Raw genomic sequence first — 16,533 nt, 5'->3', positions numbered from 1 at the left:
CATTTTAGGAATCACTTTCCAAATAAAATTGTTTACGCTCTCATTAGGATTCTGCGTCTTTCCGTGTAGACATTTGTGTAACAATTCTGGCTGTGCTAAGTCATGAAAAATTGGTTTTATTGCATTTATCACAGCTGCCGCAAACCATGTTTGTGATCATAGTCCTTTTTTACATTATATTTGCACCAGGAATCTTTTGGGCACAGGCTGTGTCGAGGGTATTCATTGGAAGAGGCAGTATGAAGGAACAATGCCCACACTGCTTTTCGCATGTCACTAACATTACTAGTATTTTGCCTAATAGCATACTCATAGTATCTCTGTAGACGTTCAATCACCTCATCAGTAAGCCTGCCCCTCCCTCCTATTGTCTTTCCATCACTGAGCTTACTTGAACCCAAAGTTTGTTTGAGCCTTCGAAGCCGTGCACCCATACGCTTTTGCACATGCCCAATGAATTCCAACTTTTCAACTACAAATTCATTTCCATGTGGTTTCAGTTCCTCTATATTCTTGAAACCTTTGGAGTCACCATCCCCAAGGTAGTATTTGCTAGAAGATGTCACAGGGCTATGGCCAGCCAAGTGTTGCTTAGCAGAAGAACGCACTGTTTCAGTAATTGTAGTATCGCAACTTGGTGTTAGTGTTAACTTTCTTTTACGGTTACTAAAACGTGGCATCGTAACCAGAACAATGCTTTACACAAGAAGTATAATACTTCCAACAACAGTCGCAACACTGAACTAATTCGAAACGGTAAACAGCAAAGAGACGATGTTCCGCGCTCTTAAGCGCTTCATTTGTCACAGAAAACAATGTAGCCAACCCTTGCACACTCGCTGTATGCGTAACATAAGGCGCTGTATGCGTAACAGGCCGAGAAAATCCCAAGCAGTTCGCCAGGAAGTCACGAGAGGGTGTTAGATGCATTCAGCGGCCTCCCATTTCCTCTGCAGGCGGGGGGGAAAATGGTAATAACTCCACTTCTAGGGCGAGTAGAACAATAATTCGAAGTTTACATTAAAGAGGAATGTTCCAATTAATATTCGGTAGTAAAAAAAAAATCGTAATTTTTTGGATTTGACCACCTCCGGCTCCCCTTAATCGGCGTAGTTTGGTGTATTTTGATGCTATTATTTGCTTTATATTTTTTCTCTGGTGCACATGAACTCCTGTGTATAAGGCCTGGTGTGCCCATCGGTGGCAATGGCGCACAAACCGGTACCAACCGATCACAGTATCATCCTTCGGCAGCGGCGTCATTGGATGCGGTGTGGATGTGACATGTGTCAGCACAAAACTGTGACTGCTGTTGTCAGTATTCGCTTCGTCGATCCGGCACTGGTCGGTTTAGTAGCTCCTCAGTTTTGCTTCTGGGGGCTGGGTTCATTCTGTTCCGGTCCTTCCACCAGGGAAAGACCTTTGGCAGTACCGGGAATCGAACGCTAGCCCTCCGCGTCGCAGTAAGTCGCGCTGACCACTCAGCTAGGGAGGCTCGAGTGCAACTGTATGGCTCTGAAGAAGTGTTCAGTTCTGTGGAAACAAAACGTCTATGCCCTTGAAACGATACAATAGTTTTAAACTGTAAACACACCTGTTCTTGTGGGAAGTAATGTTAAACTATTGTCTGCTCATATTAGTAATGATTGTGAAAAATCAACATTAGAACTGAAGTTCCAAGCTCTTAGATAAAAGTAAAATTAATCAAACTTAAGTCTTGATATAAAAATTCTTCCAGCTTGAAAATTAAGAAGCAAAAATGATTTTAAATGTGGCTACTGCCTCAGCAAACGTAGTAGGACTGAAAAATAGCAGCCAACCAGTTTTAATGTTATGCTTATCCATTACGGATATTTTAGAACCGTGACTGTATATTAATGTAAATAAGTTATACACAACTGCAACCAGACACTTTTTTCAATAATAATGCTTTATTACATGAACCGGTTTTCGAACCCTTTCAGGCTCATCTTCAGATGATTTCGGGAGGATCCGGGAAGTTACATCATTACTGGTAGTAGCATAATGCTGGGTGCTGGTTCTATGGCAGAAAGATGCGTCACACTTCAATGTATCGCCAAGACTATAGCTTATCTGTCGATATCGATGTAAATTTAGTTTTTACTTACTGCGACAGTATAGGCGGCTTTTTTCGTATCTGTCTGCCTCCATTTTCATGTCCAGAACACTTTCACACGAACTATATTAGTTCACACTTTAACAGTGACATTTTACCAGCATCCAGCATACGCTTTACAACTGTTGCTTATAACAAAGATCTTGACAGAGAGATATGGCCTAAGCCTACTTTGTACAGAGATGTAATTTGTTCTTCTTTACATGTGTTAAAGTCGATATAAGGGCAAGTTTTTTATCAGAATGGAGATAACATGAGAGCACTAGATGAAATAATAATAAATTACTACAAGAACAAATTTCAGGTGATCTGATATGTTATTTCTACTTGTATGTTACAGGCAGGTCTTTTTTTGTAATACCAATTATCATGTTTGGCATTAACATGAATCCCAAGGAATCATAATACAGAGTTATTGTATCTGCAGTGAGGTGCAGCTGTCTGTATGACTAGGACCTGTATATGTAATATGTAATGACTGCTAATAATATGGTAATATGTAACATGTAATATGTATATGTAACTGGTTCATGTAATAAAGCATTATTATTGAAAAAAGTGACTGGTTGCAGTTGTGTATAACTTATTTACAGTTTTAATGTTATTCTGAAAAAAAATCTGGTCTTCAATTCGAGTTCCTGTAGAAAACAGATATCCTATTATACAAGACTACAGGGAGCAAAACATTTTAATATGTGATATTTCATAAATAAAATATTTAATAAAGAAACATGATGGCAGTTTGAAAATTTGTTTCTTCTGCATTAAATATTATGTGTTTTAACTTGTATGTTAGAGGCAGGTCTTTTTTTTTAATAGCAATTATCATGTTTGGCATTAACATGAATCCCAAGGAATCAGTAATACAGAGTTATTGTATTTGCAGTGAGGTGCAGCTGTCTGTATGACTAGGACCTGTATATGTAATATGTAATGACTCCTAATAATATGGTAATATGTAATATGTATATGTAACCGGTTCATGTAATAAAGCATTATTATTGAAAAAAGTGACTGGTTGCAGTTGTGTATAACGTATTTACAGTTTTAATGTTATCTTAAAAAAAAATCCGATCTTCAATTCGAGTTCCTGTAGAAAACAAATATCCTATTATACAAGACTACAGGGAGTAAAAAATGTTAAATATGTGATATTTCATAAATAAAATATTTAATAAAGCAACATGATGGCAGTTTGAAAATTTGTTTCTTCTGCATTAAATATTATGTGTTTTAAATGAACTTAAGTTTGGAAACACGTACAGTTACAGTCGGTAACAGAAAATGATAAAAACAGCTGTAAGTTCTTATGGCATCCTTCTATTATTGTTCTCGTTTTTTTTTTTTTTTTTTTACTCCAGCCCATTACGACAGTAAGAGGAGTCCACATTCGACGACCGCCTCGCCGCACACGTCACGGTCCGGCCAGGCCCGCTACAGCCGCTCGCCAGCTGCAGCCCGCTCCCACTGTGGCGGCGCTGGGGCGTTCCGGCTAAGGGCGGACGACGGTGCCCCAGAAGAGCAGCGCCCTGGAGGGCAGGTGCTGGATGGCGAACAGGAAGGGCCGGTCGGCGCGGACCGTGGGGTGCGTGGTGCGCGTCACCCAGGCCACCGTCGCCGCCACCGCCTCGGTGCCAGTCTCCGTCACCTCGACGCGAACCCGGTGCACCACCTCAGACACCGACAGCCGGCTCCGGCCCACCGCCGACAGCCTGCAACACAGCAGGCAACACAGCCCGTAAGCGACGAGCTCTACCAAACTGAAGACATTGGTCAAAGGACCAGGTATGTCCACTTTTAGTAAAAAAAAAGAACGGGAACACTGTTACACTGAAGTGCTAGGGTGGATAGCAATGTGCGGCTGTTTCTAAGCATTCTGCGTGGTGTCTGTTTGTTCTATATCGTGTCTCCCTACCACTTTCGCGCAACGACGCTCTGAGCGTGTTTTTTTAGGGAATTGACTAGTTTGAACCTGGGACCTGTTGCTGGTAAGGAGACGCCAGACCACACATGACATGTAGAATTCAGAAGAGTTCAGTGACACTAGCGGTGATATAACCAAATACTTAATGATTTCAGCGTCAGCTCCACTGCACTCCCTGTAAAAGAATCTTAATACTAACTGAATTTAGTGCAAGCGGTTCAAGGCTTTCCTATTTTTAGTTAGCTGGTAAAATAACGTCGAAAAAGCAGTTAAGTTTACGATTGGAAATTTTATTCTACTCACAAAGCATTGTTTATAAATTGCACTATTGATAAAAGGAAATGTTTTAATACAGGATGGTAAAAACCAACTGCGTTCAACAAAAATGTGAACGAATATTCCCTGAGTGGGTTTCCAAGTTCTACAATGGATCGAAGGATGACCTATGCCATATCACATCTATAATCTAGGTTTAAATTAAGTTTCACAAGAGAGAAAACTATCAAAATGGTCTACAGTGACCCTAAATTATCTTTAATTGCTTATCTAACTTGCCGTAAATTACAGTGGCTGATGTGGCTTCTCAATAACTATATAACAGAAAAATCATCGCGTTTCAGATTTTTATTTCAAGTGGCAAATGTGAACACCATGAGCTTTAGTTGACGTTCGACACTAGTATTTCGTAAAAAGGGGATGTAACAGATGAGACTTCTGCAGTTCTGAGTGTAGCCTTATGCGCTCAAAAATGCGGCATCGCGTGCGTTCATTACCTTGTCGGTGTTCGTCAGGGGGCGCCGGCCGGCGCAGCTCCACTCACCTCGCCGTCTCGGAAGCAACTCTCACCTAACTTCTCCTTACTACAGTTTACCGAAGTTGGTTTAAAAAAACTATCTGGCTGTGTTTTCATCTGACCAATCGTGGTCTCAATGTTAACCTTAAGCTCCACCTACAAAAATTCTGTCTATCCAATGAGAAACGTTATACTTTTCGTGGTGGGGCAATGTTTCTAAAGTTTGCAACGTAACAGAGACGCGAAAAAGTTTCACGCTAAAACTTACAGCCGGTGTGGCCCTTTTAGCGCTATCGCATGATCTATACTGTTCTTCTGGAGGGCTCTAGCTTTTAACATGGGCTGGGGGGTGGTCCTGACGTAACAGAGATGCAAAAAAGTCTCACGCTAAAACTTGCAGGTGGTGTAGCCCTTTTTGTGTTATCGTAAGATCTATACTGTTCTTCTGGAGGTCTCTATCTTTCAACATGGGCTGGAGGGTGGTCCTGATGTAACAGAGACGCGAAAAAGTCTCACGCTAAAAACTTGCGGGTGGTGTGGTCGTAGCGGTTAGCTGTCGACGTGGGTGTCCGTCCCTTACCGTAGGGCCTTCTCGCTTAACACGGTTCTGCTCTCGGCTTCTGTTCTCGTTTCTCCCCTCAGAACTGCGTCTGTCTCACGGTGGGAAGGTATGACATGCATTTAGGCATTCTTGTGTTAGTCTGTGGTATTCCATTTGCTCACTCGTTACTCGTATTACTTTGGTTTATTTAATGTCTCGATTTATTCGGAGGTATGTGACATACTACTGGATTTGCTTATCATGTCAGGGTTTTCATGGAAGGTGTTGGATTTGCCTGACACCTTACATGTTTGCTGATGATGCTGTGGTGTACGGGAAGGTGTCGTTGTTGAGTGACTGTAGGAGGATACAAGATGACTTGGACAGGATTTGTGATTGGTGTACAGAATGGCAGCTAACTCTAAATATAGATAAATGTAAATTGATGCAGATGAATAGGAAAAAGAATGGTTCAAAATGGCTCTGAGCACTATGGGACTTAACACTTGAGGTCATCAGTCCCCTAGAACTTAGAACTACTTAAACCTAACTAACCTAAGAACATCACACACACATACATGTCCGAGGCAGGATTCGAACCTGCGACCATAGCAGTCACGCGGTTCCGGACTGAAGCGCCTAGAACCGCTCGGCCACAACGGCCGGCGGAAAAAGAATCCCGTAATGTCTCAATACTCGATTAGTAGTGTAGCGCTTGGCACAGTCACGTCGGTTAAATATTTGGGCGAAACATTGCAGAGCGATATGAAGTGGGACAAGCTTGTAATGGCGGTTGTGGGGAAGAATTTTGGGAAGATCTGGTTCATCTGTAAACAAGACCGCTTATAAAACCAATTCTTGAGTACTGCTCGAGCGTTTGGGATCTCTATCAGGTCGGATTGAGGGAGCACATAGAAGCAATTCGGAGGCGGGCTGCTAGATTTGTTACTGGTAGGTTGGATCATCACGCGAGTGTTACGGAAATGCTTCAGGAACTCGAGTGGCAGTCTTTAGAGGAAAGGAGGCGTTGTTTTCGTGAATCGCTACTGAGGAAATTTAGAGAACCAGCCTTTGAGGCTGGCTGCAGTACAGTTTTGCTGCCGCCAACTTACATTTCGCGGAAAGACCACAAAGATAAGAGAGATTAGGGCTCGTACAGAGGCATATAGGGAGTCATTTTTCCCTCGTTCTGTTTGGGAGTGGAACAGGGAGAGAAGATGCTAGTTGTGGTACGAAGTACCCTCCGCCACGCACCGTATGGTGGATTGCGGAGTATGTATGTAGATGTAGATGTAGATGCTAAAGAAACTGGTATAGGCATGTGTATTCAAATACAGGCCGATTACGGCGCTACGGTCGGCAACGCCTATATAGGACAGCAAGTGTCTGGCGCAGTTAGTTGTTCGATCGGCTACTGCTGCTACAACAGCAGGTTATCAAGATTTGAGTGAGTTTGATCGTGGTGTATTAGTCGGCGCACAAGCGGTGAGACACAGCATCTCCGAGGTAGCGATGAAGTGGGGACTTTCCCCTACGACCATTTCAAGAGTGTATCGTGAATAGGAAATGAGACACTTAAGGCAGTAAAGAAGTTTTGCTATTTGGGGAGAAAAATAACTGATGACGGTCGAAGTAGAGAGGATATAAAATGTAGACTGGCAATGGCAAAGAAAGCGTTTCTGAAGAAGAGAAATTTGTTAACATCGGGTATATATTTAAGTGTCAGGAAGTCGTTTCTGAAAGTATTTGTATGGAGTGTAGCCATGTATGGAATTGAAACATGGACGATAATTAGTTTGGACAAGAAGAGAATAGAAGCTTTCGAAATGTAGTGCTACAAAAGGATGCTGAAGATTAGATGGGTAGATCACATAACTAATGAGGAGGTATTGAATACAACTGGGGAGAAGAGGAGTTTGTGGTACAACTTGACAAGAAGACGGGACCGGTTGGTAGGACATATTCTGAGGCATCAAGGGATCACAATTTAGCATTGTAGGGCAGTGTGGAGGGTAAAAATGTAGAGGAAGGCCAAGAGATGAATACACTAAGCAGATTCAGAAGGATGTAGGCTGCAGTACGTATTGGGAGATGAAGAAGCTTGCACATGACAGAGTAGCATGGAGAGCTGCATCGAACCAGTCTCAGAACTGAAGACCACAACAACAACAATAACATCGTGAATATCAGGAATCCCGTAAAATATCAAATCTCCGACATCGCTCTGGCCCGAAAAAGATCCTGCAAGAACGGGACCAACGACGACTGAAGAGAATCATCCAGCGTGACAGAAGTGCAATCCTTCCGCAAATTGCTACAGATTTCCATGCTGGACCATCAACAAGTGTCAGCGTGCGATCCATTCAACGGAACATCATCGATACGATCTTTCGGAGCCGAAGGCCCACTCGCGTACCCTTCATGACTGCACGACACAAAGCTTTACGCCTTGCCTGGAACTGTTGTTGACGGGAAACATGTTGCCTCGTCCTACGAGTCTCAATTCAAACTGTATAGAGAGGATGGACGTGTACAGGTATGAACCCATGGGCACTGCATGTCAGCAGGGGACTATTCAAGCTGCTGGAGGCTGAATTAATGGTATGTGGTGCGTGCAGCTGGAGTGTTTGGAACTCCTGATACGTCTAGATACGACTCTGACAGTTGACACGTACGTAAGCATCCTGTCGGATCACCTGCATCCATTCAAGTCCATTGTGCATTCGGACGGACTATGGCAATTCGAGCAGGATAACGCGGCATCTCACATGTCCACAATTTCTACAGGGTGACTCGACCAAAACTCTTCTGACCTTAAACACTTCCGCTGCCCACCAAACTCCCCACACTTGAGCTTTATTGAGCGTATCTGCCTTGCAACGTGCTGTCTAGAAGAGATCTCCAACCCCTCGTACTCTTACGGATTAATGAATAGCCCTACTGGATACATCGTGTCCATTCCCTCCAACACCACTTGAGACATTAGTCGAGTCCATGCCACTTCGTGTTGTGGCACTTCTGCGTAATCATGGCGGCCCCACGATATTGGGCAGGTGTACCAGTTTCTTTGGCTCTTCAGTGTCCTTCATACGGCCCATGGCGGGTTATAAAAATGTTTCATAACTTGCAAGGCCCAATCTTTACTTATATTTTATTCCGACCAATTCGGACGCAAAAAGTGTTCACCGTCCGGTACGAAACAGAAAAGAAAAGTCATGTCGAAATGCAGACCTACAGGGTCACAAGAATATTTTGAACGTAACAAGAGGAAAATTGAAACCTCCTGGCAGCTTAAAACTGTGTGCTGGACCAAGACTCGAACTCGGGACGTTTGCTTTTCGCGGGCAAATGCTCTAACAACTGAGCTACCCAAGCACAACTCACGACTCGTCCTCACAGCTTTAATTCCACCGGTACCTCGTCCTATGCTAATCAGTGGTAGCCCCAAATTATTATAAATGTGAGAAACATTCAGGAGTACCGTAGCGCCACGTCCTCACTTGCACTATATGGAACAAGGCAAACAGAAGGCAATTTATTCTTTAGTATTGCGTAGGAGATAGCTGTGAGATGTGTTTTGATTCAATATAGCAACTGTAAAAATTAATGAAGGTCCACATTTCTATTTCAAGCACATATTTCATTTGTCTTAAATTTTATTTGAAAGTTACTTGTTTCGGATAAGTAAGTTTCGTAGTCTCAAGCAATGACGTTATTGTGCATTAATGTAAGTAAAGGAGCCTCACGAGTTCGATGCGTTGCGTTGTTTCAGTTTTTGCTTGACTTGTGTTGGCATAAATTCATTCACTCCGAGTTCAACATTAAAGTAAATGGTTACTACAGATCAGTATTATATTCAGTTTTATTAACAAATTTCTTAAAGCAGTACTTGAATACAAAGTGAAGTAAAGTTTGTACGTTTCATCTTGGTACAACAAACACTAATAGCACTAATGAAATACTACATTCAATAACAGTGCTCAATAAACAAGCTGGTTTTTCCAGTATTCATAACTTGAGGACGTGGCGACCATTATCAGAAAATAGTAAATATTTTTTCAGAATGATTGGTCACAAGGTGAATCATTATTGATTCTGATCTAATGTTGTATGCTGTCACTGCGCTGTAGTGCGAATCATCAAAAATGGTTCAAATGGCTCTGAGCGCTATGCGACTTAACTTCTAAGGTCATCAGTCGCCTAGAACCAAGAACTAATTAAACCTAACTAACCTAAGGACATCACACACATCCATGCCCGAGGCAGGATTCGAACCTGCGACCGTTGCGGTCGCTCGGCTCCAGACTGTAGCGCCCAGAACCGCACGGCCACTCCGACCGGCGCGAATCATCAGTCAGAGCGATAGTTGAACGTAAAAAGTGAAGTTCATAACCTTCTTGTCTATCCACTGAACGATTCGGAAGAAGTAAGCTTGCCCAGTTGATTTTCAGAGAGGTATAAATGCGGTTAATTATATTAGGAATGTTCGGGATACGAAAAAGCAGTGTTCGAAGTGATTACGTTGTTCATTTAGTTGCGAGTCGAAGTTATAATTTATGAAAGATAGCCGTAGTGGTGGCAACGTGACGCTGCTTTGCAGGCGGTACCAGAAAACCCGTAACATAAGACGTTCATAGAACACTACACCTGTAAGTAGGCTGTTTAGGTTTTCTTATTGGTAACGCCACATAGCGCTCTGTATGAAAATGACTGGCTGTGCTGTGTGCAGTCTGTGGCTAGTTTGCATTGTTGTCTGCCATTGTAGCGTTGGGCAGTTGGCTGTTAACAGCGCGTAGCGTTGCGCAGTTGGAGGTGAACCGCCAGCAGTGGTGGATGTGGGGAGAGAAATGGCGGAGTTTTGAAACTTGTAAAACTGGATGCCATGAACTGCTATGTATATTATGATTTCTTCAACACTATTATGGTAAATATATTGTTTGTTCTCTATTAAAATCTTTCATTTGCTAACTATGCCTATTAGTAGTTAGTGACTTCAGTAGTTTGAATCTTTTATTTAGCTGGCAGTAGTGGTGCTCGCTGTATTTCACTAGCTTGAGTAACGAAGATCTTTGTGAGGTAAGTGATTTGTGCAAGGTATAGGTTAATGTTAGTCAGGGCCATTCTTTTATAGGGATTATTGAAAGTCAGATTGCGTTGCGCTAAAAGTATTTTGTGTCACTTTAGTGAATGTTTGAGTACGTTCAGTTTTGCTCAGCTGTTTGAAAAGCAAACAATGTAAGAGGTTTATCAGCACAGTAATTCATAAATTTTTCTAAGGGGACGTTTCATACGTTATCCAGTAGGTGATTGATATATTTTGTCAAAATGAAATGGTTCTATAACACTCCCTTGGTAGTACGCCTGAAGTTACTTTTACGTCTGAATATTTATCTCCATTGAAAACGAAGTGCTGTGTTTCGTTTGGTAGAAACTCTTCAGTCCAACCACACGACTGGTCTGATACTCTCTACACTTCTGTTTTGTACACCAGACGGCACTAATAAAACATTAATTGAATTACTGTTCTGCTAACTTCTATTCGCCATCAATGAGTGCATTTCTACATCATCTTCGTTGCTGTACATTGTACTCACACAAACCCTCAACTGTAGAAGTTTGACAGAATGACCAGTTTGCATGTTCTTGGTAAAATGTTTGGCGAAAACATGGCTCCATAGAAACTACACAATGGATTTTTTGATGAAATAAATGAAATCTCAAAAAGTTCAACTCTTCAAGACCTAGTTATTTCACACATAAAAAGTTATGAAACTTCCTGGCAGATTAAAACTATGTGCCCGACCGAGACTCGAACTCGGAAGCTCATTCTGGAAACATCCCCCAGGCTGTGGCTAAGCCATGTCTCCGCAGTATCCTTTCTTTCAGGAGTGCTTGTTCTGCAAGGTTCGCAGGAGAGCTTCTGTAAAGTTTGGAAGGTAGGAGACGAGATACTGGCAGAAGTAAAGCTGTGAGGGGCGGGCGTGAGTCGTGCTTCGGTAGCTCAGATGGTAGAGCACTTGCCCGGGAAAGGCAAAGGTCCCGAGTTCGAGTCTCGGTCGGGTACACAGTTTTAATCTGCCAGGAAGTTTCATATCAGCGCACACTCCGCTGCAGAGTGAAAAACTCATTCTGATAAAAAGTTATATTTGTGTGATTTATAACTGCCAATAAAAAATCTAAAACAAAATACTTTGAAAAATGAACTGTACAATGTTCAAGTTTTGTAAAATTACTTGTCCAAACGTAATAAATAAAATAGATTAGAGAAACATTTGACGTGCCTATAAATAATGACCGAAATCAAGACAACAGATAAGGTGACGGTTGAGAGTTTAAACTTTATTGTCTAACTTAGAATCCTGGAATTATAGGAGAATACCAGAGGATATTTGTCTGGTGAGTTATATACACCGCCGTGCGGTTAAAGGCGCTTCAGTCTGGAACCGCGTGACCGCTACGGTCAAAGGTTCGAATCCTGCCTCGGGCATGGATGTGTGTGATGTCCTTAGGTTAGTTAGGTTTAATTAGTTCTAAGTTCTAGGCGACTGATGACCTCAGAAGTTGAGTCGCATAGTGCTCAGAGCCATTTGAACCATTTGAAACGTCCCCTTTGCGCAATTTATACAAGACTGTGCTTAAACTGACACACAATATTTTTAGCGCAACGCAATCTGACTATCAAAGATCCCTGTAAAAGAATGGCCCTGAGTAACTTTAACCTATACCTTTCACAAATTACTTACCTCACAAAAATCTTCGTTACTCGAACTACTGCAATACAGCGAGTGCCACTATTGCCAGCTAAATAAAAGATTCAAACTACGGAAGTCACTAACTACTGATAGGGATAGTTAGCAAATGAAAGATTTTAATAGAGAACAAACACTGTATTTACCTTAATATCATCATATACAGTATATAGCAGTTCATGACAAATTACAAAACTCCGCCATCTCTCTCCCCACATCCACCACTGCTGGCGGCTCACCACCAACTGCGCAACGCTACGCGCTGTTCACATCCAGCTGCCGCTGCCCAACGCTACAATGGCAGACAACAATGCAAACTAGCAACAGATTGCACACAGCACAGCCAGTGATTTTCATACAGAGAGCGCTACGTGGCGGCGGCGTTACCAATATAAGAACCTAAACAGCCTACTTACATAAAGAAAACATAAACAGCCAACTTACATAAAGAAAACATAAACAGCCTACTTACACATTTTATATACACCGTGCAGTCTCATTTGCAGTACATGATTTCGAGCATCACTGAAAGGCTCCTCAAACGTTACTCTAATCTGTTTTATTTCTTACGTTTAGATACATCATTTCACTAAACATGTTCTCTTTTCTTCAATTTTTTTCCAGTTTCCCGTTGTTTTTTCAGGGTATGTGCAATACATCCTAGCACAGGAGAGTCAAAGTCAGTTTTGCACTGCGTTGTCAGTAGCGTCATGTTTATATGAATCGTGCACTGTGACACCTTTTTCAAACCATCTTGAGGAGAGAAAATCGATATGAGCATGTGTGTGTTCGACTACCATATACTCACGTGTTTTTCTTTTTTAACCTTACTTTCACTCACTCAGTTTTCACGTAGTTTACTAAATTCAGCAAAAGTTATAAGAACAGATTCAGTGGATGACTCAAATGTTTTGACGTGAGTGCTTCACTGTGCATGATCCAGTGGGCACACACTTTATTTTGAGCTTTGTTTCAATAAGGGCCTGCAGTCCTTCATAAAGAGTCACACAGTGAACCACCACCATCAATACTTTATCCATTCCAAGTCATTTTCAAACTTTAAGATGTTCAGCATCTCTAAGAAGTATTGAACCATCGTCCTTGCAATGTTACTTTAACAAAAGAAAATGTCCTCGAAAGTGGAAGTACCATGTAAAGACCTTATGTAACAAATCAAGTATACATCCTTATTTTTGTGTGGTATGATCGAACTGCAACCAAAATCTATTTCCTTTTAATTTTTTTATTAATTGTGTATTCAGATGCTCAGCAATGTACTGAATCATGGATTAATGCTTTATGCAAAGGTACTAGGTGAATGCAAATTTCCTCTCCGCTCACTGATTATAATTTTCACCAAATCTACAGCAGCCGGCGAAATTGTTTGTCCTGGGAGGATGTGAGACTTTTTACAGTTCGAAACTATATATGTAACCCTGTGTGATCTTAGAAAAAATAATTTATTATTGACAAATAGCTAAGGAAAGTATATTTTTGTTATTTTGACTCATTTAACTTCCTGATAAAGAAATTGTGAGGTTTAACAATTAAGTTTGAGTCATTGGCTTTAAGTGGCTTATCAACATGAAGTATGCACTCTTCTGCTAAAACTATCAGATACCAGACTCACCGTGGTGGCTCTTCGCCATGATCGTTTGTTGATGTAAAGCAAATCTTGTTTAGAAAATTTTTATTTATTCTAGCATCTGTCATTCGACTGAGGTGCATTTTCCCCATTTCCACTTCTGTCTAACATATAAAAGTTCAATGAGAACTTGTTCAATTTTAGAGTGATCTAACAACAACATTTAAGAATTACGTTAGACGCCACAATATTACAATGCTGAGTGATGATAATGCTGGCTAGAAAGGGAACATCTGCTCTCGCTCATGTATTAGTTTTAGTATCTGCCAAAGACAAGCCTCTCCCGCTGCCACAGTCTGTAAATGCACGCCGTTGCAACAGTGACATTACCATTACAATGGCCGTTCAAGTAGCATAAATGCGGCATAAACGATTACAGAAAAAAAAGTTTATCACTGACATGCTTTATGTGATAAGGCTGTGCTTGATTTACACAACTATTATCAGCACAGAGCAATGGAAGCGTGACTGCTAGTTGGTTAAGACATTGTCAAATACTTCAACTGGAGAAGAAGTAATACCTGTTACTGGAACATATCTGCATCATCTCCATTTTGCTGGTGACAAATTTTTGCGTTTTGTGGAAATTAAATTAAAATATTTAATAGAACAAGATACAAAGTAAACCTGAAAATTCATTATAATAAGACTAAAAGAATTAATGGCCACCACTCACAAAGAAAATAATACAAATTAACACCCTAACAGTATTATCAGCTGACGAGTTCTTGTAGAGGTGACTACTTTGAATGTATGGAAAGGAAGAAAAATTGAGTTGAAATGGCCTACTGCACTTTTAAACAAACTAAACAGAGTTACCAAAATTTAACTTTCGGTAATTAATAGACGGTAATTTTACAGACAGAGTGTTATCATTTTCTTATTGCGGCAGTAAGACATAATCTTTCTGTGTAAAAGCGTTTTTTAGAATGAAGGTTTCGCAGTAAGAAATTGATAGGTAACTGTTGAGAATTACGGGGAGAAATAGGAAAAGGAATAAATAGGTCAGACAATAGATTGAAGTGATAGAAATAACTATGACCGTAATGCAACTGGAGATGTACTGGACAAGTACACAGGCAGATGGATAGCAAAGGAATTAAGTATGTTCATGGAAGAGACAGTGTAATGGAAGGGTGATAGATGACTAGAAAACAGGTAGGAGCAAAATGCATGCTTGTATCAGAAGACCATAATGGCGGAAAAAATGTAGGGGCAGTCTTTATCCAGTAGTGGATGTTCAATGGCTTTTGATGATAATGATGATGATTAGTGATATATTTGTTTTCCTATAGAAGCACAGAAAAACTGGACAAAACAACTGATGAAATGCTGCAGTGTACTATCGAGATAAGCAACTGGATGGAATAGGTGTGGCAAAATATCTCAGTGAACACAAGCACTGGTGCTAAGGTACGTCAACTCCTTCAGGTAGTTATGGAAGACTTCGTTGACTTTAATAGGATGTTAATTTAAACGGCAACCAGCCACAGGCGAAGGTTTTAAATATTTTATTTAAATTAGACCGTTACCGGTTTCTGATTTATTACAAAACTATCTTCAGATGGCTCCTACTTCTTTTCCTGCTGGGGCCTCTATTTTGCACTTGTTACTGGTGTGGCGAAGTGGTGTGTATTTCTTTGCATGGAATCATTCTGTATTTGTGTTACGCGTTTTAAAATTAAACCTCTTTGCCCATGCTTTATAGGAGTGATGGTAATTTCCTCGGAAAGTGCTTCAACACACTCTCAGCTTGTCCAAACATTGTCCATATTCACATGATAGTGAAATTGGGCAACATTTTGTAAAAGTTGAGTTTGTGTATCAGCGCAGCTTCCACAGAATGTAACAGCGTTCATATAGTTCACTTGCTAAAATACAGGATGAATTTGTCGCAGGGAGACATAGACTACTGTACAACACCAGCAACGAGTACGAAAAGAGGTCACAGCAGGACAGTAAGGATGCTTGCAATAGCATCTGCAGGTGGATTTGTAATAACTGTGAAAGCAGTAATCGTCTGATTTCAATAAACTATTTAAAACCACAGTCGTGGCTGGTTGCTGTTTTAATTGTAATCCTCGTAATTATTAGAGGTATCATTATTCATCGTGCATTTGATCTTTTACTAAATATATCAATCAATTTAAACTTCTATTTATAGTGATAGTTTCCTGAACCTGCTCAGTAAATAGCAAGTAGGAACATTTTCTTTCAGTGAGTACGAAAATTAATGTGGACTTGCAGACTGGAAATTGTGGTCAGTATGTTCTTCAACGCTTTCTGGCTGACTGCAAAAATAAATGGCGACGCCCCACAGTCATCTATTGATAAGATCATGTCTTTGTTAATTATTAAATGATAATATGTTATCTCATTAGAAGCATCAGTTCGGAGCTCTTCATCCTAAAATTAGAAGCATACTGATAACGAAATCGTATGTGGTGAAACAGAGGCATAGAAATAAATAAATAAAGCTTGATTTAGAGCTAACTATTACCAGTTCCTAAGTCACGTAGTGTCGTAATTTGGAAAATAGCGATTTGTCACACACTGACAAGCAGATAAATTGTAAGTAGGCTCTTTAGGTTATTATTTGGTAACGTCACTTAGCGCTCTGTATGAAAATCACTGGCTGTGCTGTGTGCAGTCTGTGGCTGGGTGGTATTGTTGGAATTTTCGCTATTGTAGTGTTGGGCAGATGGATGTGAACAGCGCGTAGCGTTGCGCAGTTGGAGGTGGGC

The 16,533-nt window shown here is 40.9% G+C and overlaps 1 protein-coding gene across 1 annotated transcript in view; it reads right to left on the bottom strand.

Annotated features, from left to right (window-relative positions):
* Window positions 1–3,321: 3,321 nt before the first annotated feature.
* The window catches only part of LOC126150116 (leukocyte elastase inhibitor-like), a 160,056-nt gene continuing 146,844 nt past the window's right edge, over window positions 3,322–16,533 (bottom strand). Inside the window, exon 5 of the mRNA XM_049915854.1 lies at window positions 3,322–3,849. Within this exon, the coding sequence (XP_049771811.1) occupies window positions 3,630–3,849 (220 nt within the window). The 3' untranslated portion in view covers window positions 3,322–3,629. The remainder of the gene's footprint in view (window positions 3,850–16,533) is intronic.

This window comes from Schistocerca cancellata, chromosome 2, assembly GCF_023864275.1.
Source record: "Schistocerca cancellata isolate TAMUIC-IGC-003103 chromosome 2, iqSchCanc2.1, whole genome shotgun sequence".
Classification (NCBI taxonomy): domain Eukaryota; kingdom Metazoa; phylum Arthropoda; class Insecta; order Orthoptera; family Acrididae; genus Schistocerca; species Schistocerca cancellata.
This window is presented reverse-complemented; position numbering and strand designations above follow the sequence as displayed.